The following is a 25,289-nucleotide window of genomic DNA, read 5'->3' as shown; positions in this document are numbered from 1 at the left end:
ACATTCCCTTTAAAACAACTGAGCAAGGGAAGTTATTATTAGTCCTATTTATAGATGAGCAAACAGACTCAAAAAACTAAGTTTTTATAAAACTAGTAAATGACATAGCAGATATTCAAATCTAGGTCTTTCTGAATGTACTCTTCCCATTTTCCATATCCATTATTTTCCAAGAAGTCCCTTTATTATATTATTTTCATCTATAATATTTTAAATGGTGTGCTTGCCAAATATTTTATTATTCAAAAACTAATTTTATGCTACTGCATACAGTCTCAATGTAAATAAAACCCAAATACCACATGGAGAGATCCCAACACCACACACTAACAAAGAAAAAAGCTTCTTCAGAGGGTCTACTTAAAAAAAGAAGTGGGCTTTTTTGTTGTTATCATTGTGAACTTTGGGCCTCATACATGCTAGGCATGCCCTTCCACTGAACTAAATCCCCAGTTTGAAGAACCAGGTTTAAAAGAAAACTTTGTTTCACCTTTCTAGGCTCATTTTACATTATAGAGAAATATTACACAATTTATGAAAATTTATTAGGAGGAAACCAACTTATTTGTAAAATTGTAATGCCAATAGTAGAGAATGCATTTTAAAACAGAAGACAGATGCACTAAAGAAACTTTTAGTGGGCTGGGGATATAGTTCAATGGTTAAAACACTTGTTTAACATATGTAAGGCCCTATGTTAAAAAAAAAACCCAAAATAATACTTATTGAAAATTTAACAAGAACTCTTTAATATTCTTCTTCCTGCTAAGATTCATTATGATGACTTTTCCAAATGTTAGCAGCCTGGAGAAACTCATTATTTTGACACTTATCATTAAGACATACCTCTTCCAAGTCTTGTGATTTGGTGGTTTCTTCATTCAAAACATATCGTCCTCTATAAAATTCCCTGATCCTTAGATTTAATGTTTCAGTTTCTTTTTTCAAGTTCTCATAACTTGGCAGTGGTTTAACGGCTGCATTTGAGCCCCTGAAAGGTAAAGATTCATCCAGGCTATTCTGAGATTCCACCAAAACAGGGGAATGGCTATCTGGGTGAGAGTTTATGTCATCTTCATCAAGTTCTTCATTAACCAGAGAGGCTGGAGAGGGTTTCAGACACACAGAAGCATAATTCTGGCCATACAAAAACTTCAAAGTTTCTTCTGTCTTCCATTCAATCAAAGTCTGTTTTAGAATTTTAAGTAAGTTTGTCTTTGCAACTTCAGGACACATCTGCATGCAACTAGAGGCTGACTTAGAAATTTGGTTTGATTTGGCAAATTTGGTCTTAAAATGCTCAGCACTTTTCTTACTTATGCCAACAAAAGTTATTTCTGACATGTATTTATTTTCAAAATTTCCTGAAGCTTTTAATCTTTCATGCAAAGGACTATATGAAGAAATCTGAGTATTTACTTTCTGTAAAGGAAATTCACAATCAGCAGCTTTCTCCTGACAATCCAATCTGCAACTGCCTAACTGCTCAGTGACATCTACTACTGTCTGTTCTTTGTCTCTGTGTTTGGAGTTAGCTTTTTCACCAACTTGCTTTTTCATTTTGCTTTTTTGGTGTAACTGTGGCCTTGTACCCATTGCATTTGGTTTGTTTCCTGGTAGAATGGAGGAAACAAAGTCTTGCTCATTATCACTGGTACAATCACTACAAGTGCTAGAAGAACTAGATTCATATTGCTCTTCAAAATGACCAGGATTATCAATATCTGATGTTTTAATGGCTTTACTGCATAACTGTACTTCCTCTCCTGAATGGCCACTGTAAAAGGAAAGATAAACAAAATAATTATAACAGGAAAGTCCCATGATACTTTTACTTTGTAATTTTCAAGGTAGCAACTTTCATTCCTCAGGCATAACCTTACAGACACTGATATATTTATTTTAGAAGAAAGCCACATTTCTTTGTATCAATAAGTATTTGATAACAGCTCTCCTTCTACCTTTCTCCCTTTTGGCTGTTCCTCTTAATTTTGAGTTGTTAAAGGAGTCCAGGAAAATGAAAAAAAAAATTTTTAGTAAATCCATTCTACTGAATTATTTTGATTTTTACTTAATGTTTTTGTGACTGTTTTAGTAACTTTAAAAAAATAAGTTTTTCTCCTGAAAATTTCATTATTGGGTTCTCAAAAAACATAATTACAGGAACTCGGTTAACTCTGATAAAAAAAAGATGAGTAAATGTTTTCCAATGTGGTTATCATACAGAAAATTCCATAAATAAACAAAAGAAAATCATAGCGGACCATAAATCTGAAAAATCAACAATTTCAATATAAGATAAAATTTGAAAATCAAGAGTTACAATGGAATGCTCACAATAAAAGATAATGGTTTTCCTTATTACTGCTTTCCAATTTTCAGATTAGAGTTGAATAAGATAAAGAAATATGGGAAATGTAAAGGCAAAGAGTAGTTTTGCTAATTCAACTTGAGACAAACAAGGATAGGTAAACAGTTGTTCTCAAGCAAACATACCTATCAGAACTTTTAACACATTCAGATGAGAAAGTTTTTGGGTTAAGAAACACACCTAGGGGCCTGGGGTTGTAACTCAGTGGTAGAGTGCTTGCTTAGCATGTGTGAGGCACTGTGTTCAATTCTTAGCACTGCATATAAATAAATAAAATAAAAGTCTGTCGATAATTATTAAAAAAAAAACAAACTTGAAACATACCTTGGAGATGTGTAAAAGAAAAAAAAAAGCTAAAAGCAAGATTATGGATAGGGGAAAAATGGCAATTTTTTTCAATATTAGATGTAATGTTTAGGGCTGGGGATGTGGCTCAAGCGGTAACGCGCTCGCCTGGCATTTGCGGGGCGCTGGGTTCAATCCTCAGCACCACATAAAATAAAATAAAGATGTTGTGTCTACCAAAAACTGAAAAATAAATATTAAAAATGCTTTCTTTCTCTCTCTCTTAAAAAAAATAGATGTAATGTTTAGTTAAAATTTAATCTATATAACAAGGGGACCATCTCTTAGATAAGAAAAAAGTATACGTTTAAAAAACAGAACAAGTAAAAATCAACTTTCATATTATTTCATACTTTTTTGTGGAATTTTAAGGCAATTAAATTTTTTTCCTATACTAATTTGAAGTTATAAAGACATTCATCAATAAGTATCTTGTGCTCAACACTGTGGTTATTAACTAGGAACATTTATGCTGAGAATTATAGGATATGTTTTGAGAGATGTCCATGGTTGGTCAAGCAATCCTATGAGGAGGGTTTAAGGGGGAAAAAAAAAATCACAGCCTAGAAGTTATATTAGTGCTTTCAAATAATTAAATAACTGATAATTAATGTCTTGATCCTATAAGATCAAAAAATTCTTTCAACAAATGTAATTGGTACAATCTAGCTGACAAAGAAACCAAGTATCTGAGATGGAGGGTGTGTTTGTGTCATATTTCAACAGGTTCAATTAGACCTCCTCAGTAGAAACAGCTGTACAATAAATCAGAGATCAAACACATCATACACATCATCTTACCATGACTAAATAAAAAAGCTGAACATGTCAAATATTTCTTTGTGTGAGCTAAAATAGGACACTTAAAATGTATCAGCACAGGAAGTCCAAGCACTCATATCACCTGGTTCACTCCTAACGTTTCTATTAACATGAACACTATAGAGAATGTAAGTGATACTGATTCAACCATACCTTTGTCCTTCCTTCAGCAGCTGAAAATCGGGATGCCTATGACAAAAACAGAAAATTGAAGGCATTATTATACAGTTTATTTTCAAGAGTTTATTATAAGTGCACTAGGTAAAAAATACAATAAGAAGAGTTCATTTAAAGATTCTAAGAAAAAAAGGACAAAGTACTATGAAACTCTTCAACAAGAAATCTGAGTTAGTCTCTTATCCAAAATTTGTTTGTTTTCAGTACTAAGTTCAAATTTCCTTGACTAACCTGGACAATAGCAAATCTCTTAATTCCAGAGTTATCATTGTCTATACAATTAACACATCATATACTCCTTTATGGCCTACTACCAGAACTATTACCTATGTTTTGCTTTTCATATGTTTAATTCTGATTTCTTAACTAGGCTACAAGTTCCTTGAGGGCAGAGACTATGTTTATAATTCTCCTATATATCCCTTCTATAGTCATTAAGACCAGTGCCTCAATTTCTGAGAAAGCAGTTACACTGTACTATGGATATGAACTATATACATATCTGTAGTGTATTAGTGATTTAACTTTCAGGAAAAAGAAAAAAAGGACTATGCAACACGAGAAATCATATTTGGCTATCACAGTTATTAAAAACGGAGAAAGAAAGCTCTTAATAGGCCAAATATAAAGGAACCAATAGAGCAAAAAAATTCATGCATGAGGAAAGGAAACATCCATAAAATACTTATGAAGTGACTCAGAAAACACTGCCTCTTTTCCCATATATTTTAAAAAATATATATTTTTCAGTTTTCAAATTTTTTCAGAGTGAGAGAGAGAGAGAGAGAGAGAGAGAATGAGAATTTCTTAATATTTATTATTTTTAGTTTTCAGTGGACACAACATTTTTATTTTATTTTATCTGGTGCTGAAGATCGAACCCAGCGCCCCGCGCATGCCAGGCAAGCGCGTTACCACTTGAGCCACATCCCCAGCCCCAAGTTTTCAAATTTTTATGTGGTGCTGAGGATTGAACCCAGTGCCTCACACATGCTAAGTGAGAGCTCTACCACTGAGCCACAACCCCAGCCCCCTCCATATTTTTTTATTGGTGCTTCATAGTCATACATAACGCTAGGATTCATTGTTATGTACTTGCACATGCTCACAAAATGATTTGGCTAATATTGTTCCCCAGAATTTCCTCTTTCTCTTTCATCCTCACTCATTCTGGTCCCTTTCCTCTCTTCCACTGATCTCCCTTTGATTTTCAGGAGACCTGACCCTGCACCTTTTCCCTTTTCTTCTCTAGTTTCTACAAATGAGAGAAAACATACAACTCTTGACCTTTTGAGTTTGGCTTATTTTGCTTAACATAATGGTTTTGAGTTCCATCCATTTCCTGCAAATGACATAATTTTATTTTATTTATTTCTGGCTGAATAAAACTCCATTGTATACATATGCCATATTTTCTTTATTCATTCTCTGATGGACAGTTTGGCTATTGTGAATTGTTCTGCTATAAACATGGGTATGCATGTATCACTATCACTATATAATATGCTGGCTTTAAGTCTTTAGGATAAAATACCAAGAAATGGTCATATGGGTCATATGTTGTTCCATTCCTAGTCTTTTGAAGAGCCTCCATACTGATTTCCATATTTATTTACAATCCCATAAAGAGTGTAAAAGTGTTCTTTCCCACATCCTCTCCAGCATTTATTCTTATTTGTATTATTTTTAAAAAACACTTTTAAAAATACCTTTAATTTTTTTAAATTTTATTTTTATGTGGTCCAGAGGATCAAACCCAGTGCCTCACACATGCTAGGCAAACACTCTACCACTGGACTACAACCAAAGGCCCCTCATTTGTATTCTTGATGACTGCCATTCTAACATAAAATCTCAATATAGTTTTGATTTGCATTTTCATAACTGCTAATGATGTTGAACATTTTTTCATATATTTGTCGGCCATTTGCATTTGTTCTGAGAAGTGTCTATTTAGTTCATTTGCCTATTTATTAACTGGGTTATTTGGTTGTTTTTTTGTTTTGTTTTTTTTTTTTGGTGTTAGGTTTTTTGAGTTCTTTATATATTCTAGATATTAATCCTCTCTCAGAAGAGTAGCTAGCAAAGATTTTCTCCCATTCTGTAGGTTCTCTCTTCACATACTTAATTGCTTCTTTTGCTGTGTAGAAGCTTTTTAATTTGATGCTGTTCCATTTATTAATTCTTGGCATTATTTCCTAGGCTTTAGGGGTCCTATCAAGAAAGTCATTGCCTATGCCTATATGTTAGAGTGTTCACTCTATGCTTTCTTCTAAGATATAAAGCCAGGGCCTTATGCATGCTAAGCAAGCTTTCTACCACTGATCAGCATCTCCATCTCCTCAAAGTACTGTCTAAAGACTGCAAAACAGGTTAAAAAAGAAACATCAGGGGTTTAGGGACACACTACAGAGAAGCTAAGAACCTTAGAATAAATCTCACTGAAAGGCTTAAAACAGAGGTGCATTAAAGATAGTGATATTATAAAATTTTCAATTAGAAAATCAAGTTAAATAAACAGATGGAATCAGAACTTTTTTTGGGGGGAAGGCAGAGGTGTAACCAGGGATTGAACTCAACCACTGAACCACATCCCCATCCCTATTTTGTATTTTATTTAGAGACAGGGTCTCACTGAGTGCTTAGCATCTCACTTTTTTCTTTTTTCTTTTTAATTTTTTAAAAAGAGCGAGAGAGAGCGAGCGAGAGAGAGCAAGTGTGAGAGAGAGAGTTTTTCTTTTAATATTTATTTTTTAGTTTTCAGCGGACACAACATCTTTGTTTGTATGTGGTGCTGAGGATCCAACCCGGGCCGCACCCATGCCAGGCGAGCGCACTACCACTTGAGCCACATCCCCAGCCCAATATTTATTTTTTAGGTTTAAGTGGACACAATATCTTTTATTTTACATTTATGTGGTGCTGAGGATCGAACCCAGTGCCTCATGCATGCTAGGCAAGTGCTCTACCACTGAACCACAATCCCAGCCCCAGCATCTCACTTTTGCTGAGGCTGGCTTTGAGCTTGCCATCCTCCTGCCTCAGCCTCCCAAGTTGCTGGGATTACAGGCACATAACTAATTTGAATTAGGACATTTCGAGGCTGCCAGTCAGAAATATCAGAGTTGCTATGTTTTTCTTCACAGTACCAACAATGTAACTATCACAAAGATAATTCATTCATCTTTTGTTCATTCCCCAAAAGAGGCATTGCAGAGAATGGGCTCTCTTTGTCAATCTTCTCATTAGTTGTGAGAAGTACTGTAAATTAAGGGATTCTTCCCACTACATACATCAGGAGGCATACAGGATGAAGCCATTCCTGCTCTGGAGACTTTTTTTTTTTTTTTCAGTTCAGGAATTCCTCAGACTACAATTAAAATTAAAACCAATGGGTATTGAGTTGCCTGAAAGTGATTGAGTTTTTCTTTTTCCTTTGCTCCTTAGCCAATAAAATTGGCAGATCTTTCCCCAAATATCCCATTTACCCTGTTAACTGCTTTCTACTCACAGAAATGCCTTAGACTTTGAGGCAACTCAAAGAAAACAAAAAATGACACTGCTTGGATGGTGACTAGCCTTGACTGCTACTGGGACTATTTATAACTTTCACTAAGTGTTTTTGGAGCCTAAATATTGTACTAATATTCACAACAGAGTGCTTTATTGCCTATTGACTACTTCTTCCCATTTCTATCCCCCGTTCTCTTACTCTTTTTATCCCACATTATTATAGCCATTCTCACTGAAATTATTAAGGTTCGGCATCACCAAGCTATCTAGCAAGCACTTAGTCCTATACTGGAGTCTGAGTACCACTGTAGGTAAAAAAATATATGTAAAAGCCAGGTACAGTGGTGCATGCATATAATCCCAGGGATTGGGAGGCTGAGGCAGAAAGATTTCAAGTTCAAAGCTATCCTTATCAAGACCCTGCCTCAAAATAAAAAAAAAATAAAAAAGGGCTGGGGATGTGACTCAGTGGTTAACTGCCCCTGGGTTCAATTCCTGGTACGGAAAAGGAAAGAAAAAAGAAAACATACAGTAATATTCAACTGGTTTCTCAAACTTCATAGCTAACTTACAAATAGAGAATTTTTTGAGATGGGGAATTCATTACATTACCCAGGCTAGCTTCAAACTTCTGACCCTCTGCCTCAGTCTCCCAAATTGCTGCGATTACAGACACAAGTTACCATGCCCAGCACAGAGTATTCACCATTCAAAAAATTCCTTCCAAAATCAAATTCTGAACTATAAGTATGGACTATGTTGGGTATGCTAATAGAAATAGGTTCCTATTCCTAAGGATCTTATGATTTAGTAGGAGAAAATTGCATGTTCTAAGAGCTTTACAATTATTAATCTTCATAATAAAGAGGCAGCTAGTACGACCGTCCTCATGTAAGAGACAAGGAAACTAAGTATAAGAAAGAGTAAGTCATTTGTCCCAAATTACACAGCTATTCAATGATGATGCCAGGAATCAAACTCAGACAGTAGGACTCATAATAATTACACTGTTGACCATAAGTAAAGTTTAGCCTTTCAAGCTGAAAAATTAATAGAAAAGAATTTATCATTTAAATAAAACAGTGGCAGACATGTCTAAGGAATACTGTGGATATTTGATTCCTTAAGTTTTGTGATAGATAAATGTGTGAATATGGCAACTTATAGGTAAGATAACAATATTGGAATGCTGGTAATTCAAGGAAATAGTATCAACTTACAAGAAGTTTTGGATGGAGTATAAATAATGGCTGTTCAGAGCAATCTATGTCCCTTCCCTAAAGGGCCTGTTTTTCTGTGTTAAAAACTGGATCATGTGTATTTTCATTTTAAACTTTTTGTTAAAATAAACCTTTGTAACAATCAAGAAAAATAACACTTTGATTATATAATTCAAGAGTATGAGCGATATATAAATTACTATAGGAAATTAGAGATGAAGGAAAAACTTCCTGTTGAGCCAATCCAGAAAGTTTTGTAGAGGAATCATATAAATTGGGCTTATAAAAATAAATACAGGGGCTGGACTTGTAGCTCAGCGGTAGGGTGCTTGCCTAACACATGTGATGCCCTGGGTTTGATTCTCAGCATGGCATATAAATAAGTAAATAAAATAAAGGCCCATCAACAACTTAAAAAAAAAAAGATACAGATAATCCTACAGCTCTCGCTCAAGGGTATTATCCATATATCATTTTTTTTTCTTTTTAAAAACATGTAATTATGCTTATATCTACCCTAGCTCCTAAAAGACAAACAAAACTCAACCCTGTTTTTTAGTCATACAATCCACTAGCCCTTTTCTTTTTTCTATAAAGGAGCTATTTACTTTAGTACATTTATGTATGTATATAATGTGATACTATTAGATTATTCTATGCCAGTAGCTTATTCATTATAAGCTTTCTTTAGAGAAGTTTACACTCATCATTTTTCAATTCCATTTCTCTTGTCTAGTAATCAACCCTCTGCCTCCTTAAGTCTGTTCTCATTACTCCCTTGAAATGGTTCTTGCTAAGATCACTAAATGATAATAGGATTGGATATTTTTCAGTTTCTTTTTTTAAAGTGAGGGGTGGGGTGGAAATCAGTATGAAAGGAGATCTTAAAGGAGGAAAAATGGGAACAAATCATAAAGTGAAGTCTTGGAGAAAGAAATGAATCAGTAACAAAGAGGAGGGTACTATTAGCAATGAGGATATAGAGAAATGAGAGTGCATATGAAGACAATAAAGTTGAAAGAGATTCTATTGGATGCCCTCAATTGTTTTGGTAAAGTAGTACGTCAAATTAGGTTTATGGAAAGCAGGAAAGATTTGAATGCACCAGATAATCAATAAGAAACAAAGGGGAAAAAATTTTGAGCACACAGTTGTGAATAGGGTCAAAGGAAAGCAGGCTTTGGTGCTGGGAAGATAAAGGTTTAAATCCCAAATCTACATCATATCAGCCATGAGTACTTGAGTGAATCACTATACTTCTGTGAGTCTCAGTTCTGCCATCCACAAAACGTGTAATTTAATTATATTTCCCTAGTGATGCTGTGAGGATATCGTTAAATGAAGTAACTTACCTGAAGTGTTACAGGTCTTAGTTGATAACTTTTAGCAACCTAAGTACTGAAAAAAAGAATGGCTGCAGCTTGGGAAGTGGACATAGCAGGAGAAAGGAGAACCTGGGATTGTCTGAGAGAACAAAGCTATATTTGTTAATTGTAGAGCTTAAGAAAACAAAAATAAAAAGGGCTTGCTAACCTAGAAGAATAGAGCCAGGGGAGACAGGAGGTCAAATTGAGGTTACAAAGCAGACTGATAGCTATAGAGGAGATAAAGGCTGTGGTCAGAGACGGGAAGCTCTTACTTCAAGATCATGAAGGCAGAACAGTTTCAAATAAGAATGAAGTCCAAGTGTGGCTGAATCAAGAAGTAATCAGCATGTAAACATTGCTGTAAATCAGGAATACAATTTAAAATAATTTTATAAGAAATTCTCAGCGACATAACTTTTTTTGGGGGGCGGGGACAGGATCTTACTATGTTGATCAGGATGGCATTGAAATCCTAGACTCAAGCAATTCTCTCTCTCAATCTTCCACTTGATATTTTTTCAGAACTAAAATTCAGTCTCAAAAGGCAAGAAAAATTTTAACACAGAGTTATATAGTTAATGCCTATTATATGCTAGGTGTTTTTGTTTGTTTGTTTGTTTGTTTGTCCTTTTTAATTGTGGTACACAGGCCAAGAGTATAACCCAGTGGTAGAGCATGTACCAGACCCTGGGTTCAATCTGCAGCGTGCAGGCACACATAACTTTAGTAAAAATATACATATGTTAAATTTACCATTTAGTATGTATTTGTGTGTGTGTGTGTGTGTATATATGTGTGTGTACATATGTATATGTGTGTGTGTGTGTGTATATACATATTTTTTAGTGGGGGAGAACTTGGGATTTAACTCAGGGGCACTCAACCACATACCCCGCCCTATTTTGTATTTTATTTATAGACAGGGTCTTACTGAATTGCTTAGCACCTCGCGATTGCTGAGGTTGGCTTTGAACCCGTGATCCTCCTCCCTCAGCCTCCTGACCACTAGGATTACAGGTATATGTCCAGCAGGTTAGTATATTTTAGGTGTACAATTCAGTGTATTTACATGGTTTACAACTATTACCACCATCTATCTCCAGCACTTTTTCATGTTTCCAAACTGTCTCCTAGGTGGTTCAAACATTATTTTATATAATTGTTACACTACTTACAACTTTTACAGATGAGGAAAAAGAAGATTTGAGAGGTTAACTGACTTCCTTAAGATCACAGAGCTTGGGCTGGGGTTGTGCTCAGTGGCAGAGCGCTCGCCTAGATTGCATGAAGCACTGGGTTCAATCCTCAGCACCACATAAAAATGAAATAAAGATATTGTATGTCCACTTACAACTAAAAAACAAATACTAAAAAAAAAAAAAATCACAGAGCTAATAGTAATATGTCTAAATTCAAACTTAGGCCTGATATCAACCCAAGTTCTTTTCACTGCATGTGAGATGCTGCTAATATCAGAAAAAAGACCGCCCAAACATTTCAGGATACAACCTTTGTTTTTTATCCCTCTCACAGGAACTCATTATACTGACCTTTAAATTTTCTGACCTCAGGTAAAGATAACTACAATCAACCTTGTCTCTAGATGTTAACTGCTTTCTGTGTGACATATTCTCTCATTCCTAATTATAAAATGAAGAATGATACCTGGCATTATAATAAAGTAAATTTGAATTTATTCAGGTATAAGATGAAAGGTTCAATATAAAACTTTAGTTTGTTTTTGCTAAAAAACATGTTATTTTAAAAAGAATGAGATAAGAAGTTACACTGCTTCATTTTTTTATTCTTTCTTGGGTAACATTCAAATTCTTTTTGTTTAATAAAATTGCTATTTCTCTTTATGCTAAGTATCTTCTATTCCCTTCTTTACAGTTTATTCTATCCTAGAGTCAGTTCTGAAAGCTAATTTGAAAAACAAAATAAGTAACCATCTTAGTTAAAGAATACATTCAAAATGATCTTCATAAATATTTTCATTAAGGCATAATTTAGATGATTAAACTTTAGCAAAGTAAACCTAAAAGGATTTATGCGTGGTATATATGTACTTGTGTGTATGTGTATATACAATTCAAATATATATATATATATATATATAACATAGAAACCAAGAGAAGAAACAAGCTGTAATTCTCCCCTGTGGTGGGAATTTTTCAGTTGTATTTTAGACACATTAAAATCTGTTCACAAAGCTTTTATTCTGCAAACTGAGCAAAAGAGGTGGCTGTTCAGGAAGAGGTTATAAAAGTTGTTCTGCAGAGGTTTTTGGCTTCCGCACCTCTGAGATTATACTGTTTATTGCCAAGAAATGGTGTGTGAAAATCCCCTACTCTGGGCCACATGATGGCGCCTTTAGCTCTGTCAGCATTAACTATTCACCCCAATTAGATCTTTACAATTATAATTTGCTTTTCAAAATTTGTCATTTCTTCTTAGATTGTAGATTTTACATCATAATTCCCTCCTTCAAAGACTTGTTAGAGTCTGTGTTTAACCTAAGAGGATTTATAAATGCAAGCATATGCCTGTCTAAATGAGCATACTCTCTCAGATCATCAAAACTATATGTGGTCTGTTTCTGGTCACCAAGTGGGTAAAAAATTTCGAACTCACAATGTGGGTCTCATTATACTGCATTATGACCCAAACCATTCTAGGTCAATGTATTTTTCTCTTACGGGGAATCAGGAGACATTTTGTGAGATGCATTGTTGTTCTCTGTGACTTAAGAGGTATACTCCATGTATGTTTTCATACCTTAAAACTAAGAATTAAAAAGACTCCAAGGCTCCTTTTGACTTCAAAGTCTTGATGAAAAGTGTGGTGCTAAAGTTTATGAATTTGTCTAAACTGTTCTTAAATCATTTATACATCTCTATCCTTCAGATAGTGAATTTACTGTGGTATAAAGTAATACCTTATAAATTTTAAGGGATACTACTAGCTTTTAAATATTGTAAGATATATTAACTTAAATTAACATTCACTATAATGTAAGAAAAATCAAATTGATTTGATTTCCAAATGTAAAACTCGGGAGTCCCTAAAGAGGACAACTTCAAATTATTCAGGACATACTAAAAAAAAATCCTTTCCCCTCTATAATTTAAAAACTTTGATCCAATCCCTTATCACTCTGTTTTTATAAACTAAAGAGTACATATTACTAAAGCCGGTAACTTTGACATTAAATTTTTAAGTCAGACAGACTTTGTTACAAGATAGTAATAAAGTTGCTCTCATCCTGATAATTTTAATTTTCTTCACTTTTACAAATAAGACATTTCCTTACCTAGAAACCACTAATTATAGCAGCAGTAACTATAGACACACTGGGGAAAAAAAAAAAAAAAAAAAGGACATAACTGACTTAAAACTGTAAAGCATTAGAATTAAAAGGAACTAAGAAGCTAAATGCAACTTTCTACTTTTACAAATGAGGAAACTGAGGTCTAGTGATGATAAGTTCCTCTCCTATATTAAACAACTAAAAATATAAGCTAGATATTATACAACAGGGTTCTTAAAGCTATATATCAGGACCAATCAATTAAATAAACTGCTACCAGCATTTTACAAAAGTAAAAAAGTAGAAAATAACAGAGGTATTGCATAAATCTTTTTTTCACCTATATGCATATATTAGACCATGATAAAAATGCATTTATTATAGTGATCTAAAAGTTTGCAATTCATTACAATAAGATATCTAATTCTTTGAATGGATTTAAAATTTTAAAATTGATTATTAAAATTACTACTATAATGCAGTTCTTATAATTATTATGACTTACTGTAAGTCAATAAAATATTTGCATTAAATAGTAAGTGCTACCATTTAAAAGAGATCATTTTTTCTCTTTAAAAAATTGATTCTGAACACTGTACCCCATACCATATGTGAAAAGACTTTAAAATATCTCTTTTCTGTAAAACTTATGTGTGTAATAGCTATACAAGCTTTTAAAAATAACAAATTCTAGAACTCTGATACTTGGCACACATTTAAGAAAAAGAAAACAGTCTCTGAAAAAACAGTGACCTCTAGTGGATTCAAATGGATTCATTAAATAACACTGGCAGAATTCTTTCCCAGAATTATTCACAAATTAAGGTAATGTTAATTCATCCAGATAGAAAATACTGGTATGGTTATAAAACTGGTAAGTGCTATATGTAATTAAGGGCTATAGTTATACTATAAACAATGGGAAAAACGTATAAGATTTCAATGCTTCTAATCAAGTGGAATATAATAAATATTCTTGGCCTCATTCAGAATCTGTCACTCGTAAGTATACTTAATCTTTCTGAGCTTGTTTAATGGAAGGTTGGATTAAATCTAAGGATCCTTTAGGATCTTTAAATATGGTTCTTATCTTGTATCCTAACCCAGGTTTAAGTTTTGCTCAAAAACATTAGATGGCTCCTGAGAGCTTGACTGTACTTGACTTGAGGATATATTGCTTCTTACTACTTGCCTAATATTATGTTTTCTCCCAATACATAAGTAGTCCCCACTAACTGTGGAGAATTTATTCAAGTGCCCCACTCCCAGATGCATGAAACCATGAATAGTATCAAATCTTATATATACTGTGTTTTTCCCTGTATAGCTACGAAGTGACTAAGAGACCAGTAAGAAGTGTGTATGTATGAACAGTCTGGAAAAGGGATGCTTCATGTTCTGAGCAGAAGGGAACAAACTGGTGTGAGATTTTTATCATGCTAATCAGAATAGTGTGTATTTTAAAACTTATGAATTGTTTATTTCTGGAATTTTCCATGTAATATTTTCAGACTTCAATAGACCATGGGTAACTGAAACAACAGAAAGTGAAACCATGGATAAAAATTAAATTGAAAGAAATTAAAACAGGAAAAACAATGACATGTATATTCCTTAGTTCAAGTGAGCCAATGTTCAATACTCCAAGCCACTCTGATGAGGTTTTTCCCAATTTACAGTTTCTCATTAAGCAATGTCCTAACCTTGCTAATTTAGATTACATGTTCCCATTAAAGTAGGTAAAAATGTGTTTCAATCGTGTGTTTGTTCTGTCCTCTCAATTACTGTTAAAATTCTCAAGTTGGGTTTATCCTTGTATGAGTGGCCTGCCAGGTACAAAGCTCATACTGCACATTTTTAATGTAATTTGATTACTTTATGTTAGGGAAAATAAAAGACCATTTTCATCTTTCTTTTTTAGCGATGTGGGGAAAGGAGAACAAGTTAGGATTTCTAGAATCACAAATATAAAGTGACCAAGTTTCAAGTTTTGGGAAAAAATAGACCTTTGATCATAGAATGGTAAGATTTTAAGAAAAGGTTAGAGGAAAACCTTTTATATTAGCTTATACAAGTACCAATAACTATGTTTGAAAAAAACAGACATGGTGGTTTGGTAAATGGCTTTGAAGCAAACATAAGGATAACACAGAGGGTTAAATTTAATAATAAGAAAAGGACTGTTTGTAAACAAAGGATAATTTAAGAAACATAGATCTTGGGCTGGGGATGTGGCTCAAGCAGTAGCGCGCTCGCCTGGCATGCGTGCGACCCGGGTTCGATCCTCAGCACCACATACAAACAAAGATGTTGTGTCCGCCAAAAACTAAAAATAAATATTTAAAAATTCTCTCTCTCTCTCTCTCTCTCTCTCTCTCTCTCTCTCTCTCTCTCTCTCCTCTCTCTCTCTTAAAAAAAAAAAAAGAAACATAGATCTTAGTGGGGAATGGAATATATGCAATTGTAGGACTGAGGTGGTAATGAGCTTCTTTAGTGAAAGACATAATTAAAATGGGAAAAAGAAAGTGAAAAACAAAGTGCTTTTCTAGTTACCCTGGACAATACCACAATGTTTTATCCTCTAAACAAAGCTGAAGGTTGGTGATGAAATGATGAATAATTTAGTCTTCATTATATACAATTCAGTTAAGGTCAAAAAGTGTTATGTTTTACATATTCTAAGTCACAGAGTATTGGATTGGAAGGCAAAGGTGTCTGTCACTAAAGATACTGTTGTAACTATAAATGATGCTGGTTGAATTTAGAGTGGTGTCATGTCAGCTTCATCAGATGAGACTTTAAGGATGAGACATTAAGGATTTTCTCTTTGGGAGGAGGGACAAAACTCTTTTTTAATTAACTGCATCTCATTATATTTAATGTATTTATTAGCATAGATCTTTACTGTCTTATCACAAATTACACTCTCTTTGACTGTTGCAACATTCTTTCCCAAATATAAATTATTTGGAATATTATTTATCTCTTTGAGCCTTTGTTTGGACTTTCTAGATAACATAATTTAATTACTATGATAATTTTTGCTACCTCTGTTACATTATCATGGCATTTCACTCTCAATATTCATTACCTAGTAAAATATTGCAAGTGTCTAAGTATTTATCAAGTGGTAAGACTCTTGCATTGACCATAAACTTCCTTGCAAAAATGACTTTAATAAACTTTCTTTAAATTTATGATACAATATACTAATTTTGACAAAGATTAAATGAGTTTTCAAAAAAATTTGAACCTTAGTACATAGTTTCCTAACAACAAAACCTAGTATCTTCTGAAAAAACTTAATATTCTTAATTCAGGATTATTATAGTAACAAGATTCATAGACATTTCTGGCACGGTAGGAAGCCAGTTGAAGTTCTAGTTTTGTGATTAAAGCTAAAATAACAAACAAAACAAGTAAATAACATCTGCATGTGTAAGTTTTCTGATTTTTAAGTATAAAATCCTTAATAACTATGTTCAAAATATAACCATTTCATCACAATTAAAGCATGTAAAATCTTAACACTCTAGAGAAAACCAGATCTACTTTCAGCTTATCTCAAAGAGCAGAAATTAGTACATATATGAACAAATGTGCATATATAATGATTTAAATTACCTCTCTTCTTCTCGAACCCATACTGGAGTTTTGGGAATTTGTGCTTCAAAAAACTTGGATGCTTTATAACAAAAATCGCTGCAAAAAGACTGAAAAAGATATTTTAAAACTAGTTATTTCCCTTATTATGATATGTAACCTATATACAATAGAGTATAAAACATAAATGTGCAGTTTAAAGACTAAAACAAAACCCCACTAATCTTTGAACACCAACCTAAAGTAAGAAATAAGGTAAAGTGCCTTTGAAGGCTTCTATGGGCTCCACCCCATGGCCCCCTACATTCCTTAAAAGTAAAAACTATCCTAATTTGATGTTAATCATTCCCTGTTTTTCTCTAATTTTTTTTAAATATTTATTTTTTAGGTATAGATGGACACAACACAATGCCTTTATTTTTATGTGGTGCTGAGGATCGAACCCAGACCCCCGCCGGTGCTAAGCAAGCGCACTACTGCTGAGCCACAATTCCAGCCCCTTTCTCTAGTTTTTACCACCTACATCCATATCCCCATAAAGCATATTCAGTTTTGCCTCTTCTTAAACTTTAAGTGGAATAATGCTGTTACATATTCTCGTCTTCAGTTCAAAATCATGTTTCTAAGACTTATTCATGTAATTATAACATCCCATCTTTGCTACATTTGGGATTCCATTGTGTTAATATATTAAATTTTATTGTTTATAGACAATTGTTTCTAATTTTTTACAATCATTTCAATGTTAATATCAACATTTTTATAATAAGAATTTTTAACTGTAATAAAATACAATGTAAAATCTGCCATCTTATCCATTTTGTGTAGTTCATATTGTCATACAACCATTGCCAGCATTAAGTTTTTTCCTCTTACAAAACTGAACTCTATATGCATCAAATACTAATTCCCCATTTATTTTTTATTGATTTTTTAAAAATAAATGACAGTGGAATACATTCCCCTCCCACCCCCTCTGTTCTATCTAGAGTTCATCTATTGCACCCATGCCTCCCCTCCCTACCAGCATTTGTTTTTTGGGGATTGGCTAACTTCACTTAGCATTATCTTCTCCAACTCCATCCACTTACCTGCAATTGCCATGATTTTATTCTCTTTTACTGCTGAGTAATATTCTACTATGTATATATACCACATTTTTAAATTAATTCATCTACTAAAGGGCATCTAGGTTGGTTCCATAGTTTAGCTATTGTGAATTGTGCTGCTATAAACATTGATGTAGCTGTGTCCCTGTAGTAAATCCTTTGGGTATAGACCAAGAAGAGAAATAGCTGGGTCAAATGATGGTTCCATTCCTAGTTTTCCAAGGAATCTCCATACTGCTTTCCATACTGGTTGCACCAATTTGCAGTCCCACCCAGCAATGTACGAGTGTACCTTTTTCCCTACATCCTCACCAACACTTATTGTCTGTCTTCATAATAGCCGCCATCCTGACTGGAGTGAGATGATATCTTAGTTTTGATTTGCATTTCTCTAAATGCGAGAGATGATGAAAATTTTTCAACATTTGTTGATTGATAGTATATCCTTTTCTGAGAAGTGTCTGTTCAGGTCCTTGACCCATTTATTGGTTGGGTTATTTGTTTTTTTGGTGCTTAGCTTTTTGAGTTCTTTATATACCTTAGGAATTAGTGTTCTATCTGATGTATGAGTGGTAATAATTTGCTCCCAAGATGTAGGCTCTCTATTCACCTCACAGATTATTTCTTTTGCTGAGAAGAAATTTTTAGTTTGAATCCATCCCATTTATTGATTCTTGGTTTTAATTCTTATGCTATAGGAGTCTTATTAAGGAAGTTGGAGCTTAATCCTACATGATGAAAATTAGGGCCTACTTTTTCTTCTATTAGACACAGAATCTCTGGTTTAAAGGTCCTTTATCTACTTTGAGTTCAGTTTTGTGCATGGTGAGAGAGAGGGGTTTAATATCATTTTGTTGCATATGGATTTCCAGTTTTCACAGTACCATTTGTTGAAGAGGCTATCCTTTCTCCAATGCATGTTTTTTTTGTGCATAAGATAATTGTAATTTTGTGGGTTAGTCTCTGTGTCCTCTATTCTGTACCATTGGTCTACCAGTCTGTTTTGGTGCCAATACCATGCTGGTTTTATTACTATTGCTCTGTAGTATAGTTCAAGTCTGATATAGTGATGCCACCTGCTTCACTCTTCCTGTTAAGGATTTCTTTAGTTATTCTGAGTGTCTTATTTTTCCAGATGAATTTCATGATTGCTTTTTATATTTCTATAAGAAATGCCATTGGGATTTTGATTGGAATTGCATTAAATCTGTACAGTGCTTTTGGTAATATGGTCATTTTGATAATATTAATTCTGCCTATCCAAGAGCAAGGTAAATCTTTCCATCTTCTAAGGTCTTCTTTGATTTCTTTCTGTAGAGTTCTATTCTATAGTTTTCATTGTACAGATTTTCACCTTTTTCATTAAGTTGATTCAGAAGCATTTTATTTTTCTTTAGGCTATTGTAAATGGGGTAGTTTTCCTCATGTGGTAGTTTTCCCTTTCAGAGGGTTTGTCACTGATATACAGAAATGCCTTTGATTTATGGGTGTTAATTTTATATCCTGCTACTTTGCTGAACTAATTCCTCATTTATCTATCACCATTCTGCTTCCTGTCTCTCGAATTTCATTACTCTAGATACCTAAGTGGAATCATAATATTTCCTTTTGTGCAGGCTTATTTCACTTAGCATAACATCCTCAAGGTTTATCCATATTATAGTATGCATCAAACTTTACTTCCTTTTTAAAGCTGAATAATATTCCATAATACGCATATGCCACATTTTGTTTTTCCCATTGTGAACATTCTTATACATATATATTATTACTAGTGCATATGAACAAAAACTTCTTTAAGGTATGTACAAAGGAATAGAAAGACTTGGTCATAAACAAAGTGCAAAGCTGGTAGGGATATAGCTTAGGGGTGAGTGCTTGTCTAGCATGCATGAGGCCCTGGGGATGCTATAGTAAAGTCAACTTTACCAGATAAATACCAAATTTTTATTACTACAAGCAATATAAAGAATTTCAAATATTATCAGATTTTTAAAATTTTGCTACTTTGGGGATTGAAAAATGTAATTTGATGTGTTGCTATTTGCTATTTCCCTGATAACTAAAAAGACTGAGCAAGATCTTTTTATATGTTCAATAGTCATTCAAGTTAATTGTACAAAAGTCTTCCATTAATTTTGCTCTCTTTTTCTTATAGCTTATATATTCTCAGTGTGAATCTGTGGTCAGATTATATGTAGAAAATATAACTTCTTATTTGTGGCTTATCTTTTCACTTTTTGGAAATCCCTGATGGAAAAAATGTATGTCTGCCTTTCATATTTAAGTCTTTATTTCACCTGGTTTGTATATATTTTTCATTTTTTATCTAGATAACTGTTAGTGCTATTTATGGAAAAAGCCGTCATTCCTTCACTGAACTATAATACTCCCACTGCCACATATCAAGTATCCACATTTGTGTTGAGTGTACTGGTTCTCTATTCTATGATTTATTTACCTTGAATTGTGCTACTACATAGTTTTGTTGTACACAATCTATATATAATTTGTGCCAATATATATTTAAGTCTTAATTAAAGCTTAAGCAAGGAATTGTTTTTAGTGCCTTGGTTGAAATATTTACAAATAAACTTTTAACATGGTTATTTTCTAACAGGAAAGATGATAAAGTTATTTTTAAATTCTAGTTTATATCATAATAAGAATTAACTACCACATTGAAAATAGCTATTGAACTTACCTTTCTTTCAGTAATATCATAGACTTTATTTGTTTTGGTAGAAATTTTATACTTCTGTTTTGGTACCTAAAGAAAAGAAAGCATAGCTTACAAAAAAATTAACATGAACTTCTATTACAAATTTAAGTCATCTACCTATCATATTTTTGACTAAGCCATGACATCAGTTCATTACCTCAGGTTTCACTTTCTTTTCTTTCCATAGAGCATTTTGCTAAAAATCAGACAAAGGCTATAATTTAAAATAGTTACTTACAATTCCCAGCTTCTTTTGACACAAAGGATAACCACAGAGTTTGATAATAGAACGCTCATCCACGACATCACTGTAGTGAGCAGGTGTGATGAACTTCCCCTGTAATGAAACCAGAGAGGCATTTTCTTCCAGATTAATGGAAAAGAAATTGATCTTTACTCATCAATCTAATCTAAAAATACAGGAGCAACAATAGTACATACCTAATAAGTCTAAAATTAGAATTAAAGGAGAAAATAAAAAGCACTCAAAAGTGTTAATTTATAGTAAACAATCAAAAAAATGTTAGTTATTATTAAAAAACAAAAACTTCCACCACTACAAAGTGTAGGCATCTTTGTAGATTATACAGTTGATAAAATTATTTTGAGGCAGCAGGAAGAAGTGGTGCTATACCAACACTAAATGATAGTATCTTTTAAGCAAGTACTTTTTTTAAAAAAATAAACCACATGAAGTACTAGAACTATGTAATTTTATCTATTTTTAAGATAGATAAAATATGTTAACTCCTGCACAAATTTTTGTGCAAATATTCCTGCTTTCGAAAAAACAATATAGAATGGTTAATAAGTTAACACCAAATATGTTCATGCATAAATAATTTTAATTCTTGTTTTTAACTTTGAAAAAAAATTTTTCAGAAGTAGGGATTGAAGTCAGGAAAGTGCTCTCTACCACTGAGCTACATCCCCTGTCCCCTGCTTTTTTAATTTTGAGACTAGGTCTCAAATGGTTTTTATAGGGATTGAAATAGTCTTTACTGAGAGTGACATGTTTTTTTGTCTCAAATGAAGCATTTCTGGCTTGTCTTTATTTTGTTCAGCATCATCATATATACAGATTTTGATGTAGTTACCTATATTAATTTAAATATTGTCATGTTCATATTTTTGTTTTGGAAAAATCCCTGAACTACACTAAAAATTACTTTTGTAATAGAAACTTAATTTTTTTTCTATAATAGATTATGAGGATTTAAAGGAATTTTCATTAAAAGTTTTAATAAAGCTATTTAAAAATTTAATGCAAATTATTTTGTTTTAAGTCATAAATGATTTATATTTCAGGTCTTAAAAATATCAAAATGAATTATATTCACAAAAAATAATCTGTTACTTAAAATAGTACAATACACAGAATATCAGAAAATTGACGTTGTGATCATTAGTCAAAGGGAAGAAAAAATCAAGTTATATCAGCAGACTGATTAAAAGAACTATTACTAAGGGTCAAAATGTACTTTTTTTTCCTAAATGTTTTATTTTTAATTGACATAGTAATTATACATACTCATAGGATACAAATGTTTTAGAGCACATACACATTGTAGAATGAACAAATCAGGTTATAACACATCCATCATCTCACATAAGTGTTTGTAATGAGAAAATTTCTAATTCACTCTTTCAGCAACTTTAAAATATACATTAGTTTAACTATAGTAATCTTGCTATATACTTGCTATTTTTCATTAATGCATTTTAAAATCATTATATAATAATATTAGGATAGCTGGTTATTTAAAAATGCATGAATTATAAAAGCACATTACGTGTATGTAATGACTGACATCAGATTTAAAGATTTCAACAATGCAAAGAAGTTTCATTTTGTATAGATTTGAAGATATTATACTATAAAACTAATAATTTGTTCACTTAACACATACACATTCCATTAGGAATTCGTCTGTAATATTCTCTTCTAAAAGTTGTTCAACAATATGTAGAGCTCTTCTCTCAAACTCAATCTTCTTTTTCACAGCTGCTTCTAGTTCTGTTTTCCTAAAAAATTAATGAGGTTAATCTCATAAAAAGTTTTTGTATGTTTATAATATTTTATGTTTTAAAATCCAACACTAACCTATTTTGCCAGTTTACATTTTTTAATGCTGTTACTTTTCAAAAAAGAAACAAACTATTTGTTGCACCATGTACACAGAAGTCAGCCATAAGGACTATTTCCCTGATAAAGAGCAAAAAAGAAGCACTTTAGAAACTCCTAAAGAAAATAATGTGAATTTTTTCTGCCTGCTAGTTTATACTCTACCAATTTTAAGGTACACTCTATCCCACAGGTACCTTTAAAAAAAAAAAAAGGATTTTTCTCTGATAAAGAGCCAAATATCAGAAAACACTAGAAAGTAGATAATTTCTAAGTAGAAATTTGTGTTTTTGTTAAGTCTCAAAAATTAACTGATGGTCCGCCCAACTTGAAAGAACAGTCACATCTGCAAAAAACTACTTATTCTTGTTGTAAGGTCTTGTTAAATAATTGTATTGATAGGAATGTATGGCTTAGGTAAAGAAAAGTCTTCCTGGGAGGGCTTGTTCTTGCTATCAGCAGGGCTCTGTCAGCCTTTGCTTGCCCCCATATATTACAGTACTCAAAAAACACAGACTATCTAGTCAAAAGATAGACCTATCAACAGTGATTCTCAGTCCCAGCTCCACATTAAGATTGTCTGTGGAGATTTTTTAAAACAAGATACTAAAATGCTGCTCAGTTCCCACTGTAAGGTAATTAAATCAGAATCCCTGAGAATGGGGCCTGATTATTACTTTTCAACAGGGTTGAATCACTGCCATAGAACCAAGGAGATCATCCTTCCTAGTGACTCATTTGTTCCTTTCTTGCACTGGTTTCTACTTACCTATCAGAACTACCTTTGCTGGCCTCCTGGTCCTTAATTCTTACAACTGGACCCAGAATGTCTTCATCCATTCTACTTTCTTTGACTTCCAAGACTTTTAGACTTTCATTTCCAGCAATGTTTTCCAGAAACAATCTGACAGTTTTGTCAACAACTTATTTTGTCAAATATGGACATTAAAACAAGAATTTTGTGACAACACCGATTCACACATCATTTCATAAAGATAATTTTTTCTTTTTTTGTTACCAAAGATTAAACCCAAGCGTGCTTAGCCACTGAGCCACATTTCAGATCATTTTATTTTGAGACAGGGTCTCACTAAGTTGTGTAGGACCCTGCTAGGTTGCTGAGACTGGCTTTGAACTTGTAATCCTCCTGCCTCAGTTTCCCAAATCTCTGAGATTATAGGCATGTACCACTATGCCTTGCAACATCTTTTTTTATATTAAATAAAATATAAATGACAGGTATCTTTTATTGAACACATTTAGCTTCATGAAAAACTTATTTTAAAAAAATTTTCTCATTTTGCTGCCTACCAACAAAAGCCACATCACGTACTAAGATCAGTATACATATAACCTGCATTAAGGAATTTCTGACTCAAGTCATAACCACCTCCATCTGAGCCATACTCCTCTTAATTGACAGATATCTAGAGCTGTTTCCTGTCTTATTGTGACCTTCTGTCACAAATGATAGGCAGTGTAGTGTGTAGAAGCAGATCTCAAACTTTTTGGTCTAAGAACTCCTTTACACTATTAAAATTAGAACTTTTGCATACATGCATTTTACATGTCAACATTTACCACATTAGGATTCAAACTGAAAAAACTTAAAAGTATTTATTTATTAATTCCTTTATCAACCTATTACATGTTAAAAATGTTATCAACCTATTACATGTTAACATTTTTAAATGAAAAATTTTGTGAGATGAGTAGAACTGTTATATTTTTGCAAACCTCTTCAATGTCTGTCTTAATGGTATTTAGCTGGTTGAATGTAGAAGAATTTTTAAGTTGGAATAAATTTATTGAGGGGCACTCCTCTCAATGATTTGGTTATTCCCATGAATGCTTGTTTCATAACCCTGAGTGACCTACTCAAAATACATTTCAGCTGGGGCTGGGGATGTAGCTCATCAGTAGAATATTTGTCTGTCATGCAAGAGGCCTGAGTTTGATCCACAGTACTGCATCACAACAAAACAACCCAAAAAACATTTTGGCTTACCTATATTCTTCAAATTGTAAGGTCTGTGGTCAGATCAATGTTGAGAAGAGTTGCAATTCACCACCATAATCAATATTAATTAAATTTTACTCTTGTAATGTTTCCTAAAGCCCAGTTAATATGGTGCTACTCTGCAGGGAACTATTTTCCAAAACAGATTTTGAATCCATCTAGTTTCTCCATTCTTAGATGATTCTCAGCCTATTGTCTTCAACATTTACTTCATTAAGTTCTCCCATCTGCAACTAGACAACCTAATTTCTCACCATGACCTACCAGGTACTATGTGAAGAATTTTGCCTCTAACCTTTTCCTATGCTCCTTTTATCCCTTGCCCAAATGCACACATTATCCCAGATCATCCCAGGCATCTTTTTTTTTTTTTTTTTTGGTACTGAGGACTGAACTCAGGGGCACTCAACCACTGAGCCACATCCCCAGACACATTTTGTATTTTATTTAGAGACAGGGCCTTACCCAGTTGCTTAGCGCCTTGCTTTTGCTGAGTCTGGCTTTCAACTTGAAGTCCTCCTGCCTCAGCCTTCCGAGCAAACGAGCCACTAGGACTACAGCCCTGTGCCCCAGGCATCTTTTTTT

At 33.2% G+C, this 25,289-nt stretch overlaps 1 protein-coding gene across 7 annotated transcripts in view; it reads right to left on the bottom strand.

Moving 5' to 3' along the window:
* Positions 1 to 25,289, bottom strand: part of Rpap2 (RNA polymerase II associated protein 2) — a 95,183-nt gene that overhangs the window by 67,529 nt on the left and 2,365 nt on the right. For 6 of the 7 annotated variants that reach the window (XR_013427907.1, XR_013427908.1, XM_078026729.1 and 3 more), the window contains exons 3-8: positions 22,470 to 22,584; positions 20,798 to 20,896; positions 20,542 to 20,607; positions 16,750 to 16,838; positions 3,692 to 3,727; positions 847 to 1,777 (exon numbers count right to left, since the gene is read on the bottom strand). Coding sequence is in view for 5 of the 7 variants with exons in the window: in XM_078026729.1 (XP_077882855.1) it covers positions 847 to 1,777; positions 3,692 to 3,727; positions 16,750 to 16,838; positions 20,542 to 20,607; positions 20,798 to 20,896; positions 22,470 to 22,584 (1,336 nt within the window). In the remaining 2 variants the exon portion in view is untranslated. The remainder of the gene's footprint in view (positions 1 to 846; positions 1,778 to 3,691; positions 3,728 to 16,749; positions 16,839 to 20,541; positions 20,608 to 20,797; positions 20,897 to 22,469; positions 22,585 to 25,289) is intronic. The other variant, XM_078026730.1, reaches the window with a different exon arrangement.

Source organism: Ictidomys tridecemlineatus, chromosome 11 (genome assembly GCF_052094955.1).
Source record: "Ictidomys tridecemlineatus isolate mIctTri1 chromosome 11, mIctTri1.hap1, whole genome shotgun sequence".
Classification (NCBI taxonomy): domain Eukaryota; kingdom Metazoa; phylum Chordata; class Mammalia; order Rodentia; family Sciuridae; genus Ictidomys; species Ictidomys tridecemlineatus.
The sequence above is the reverse complement of the archived record's forward strand: the minus strand, read 5'-3'. Positions and strand labels throughout refer to the sequence as shown.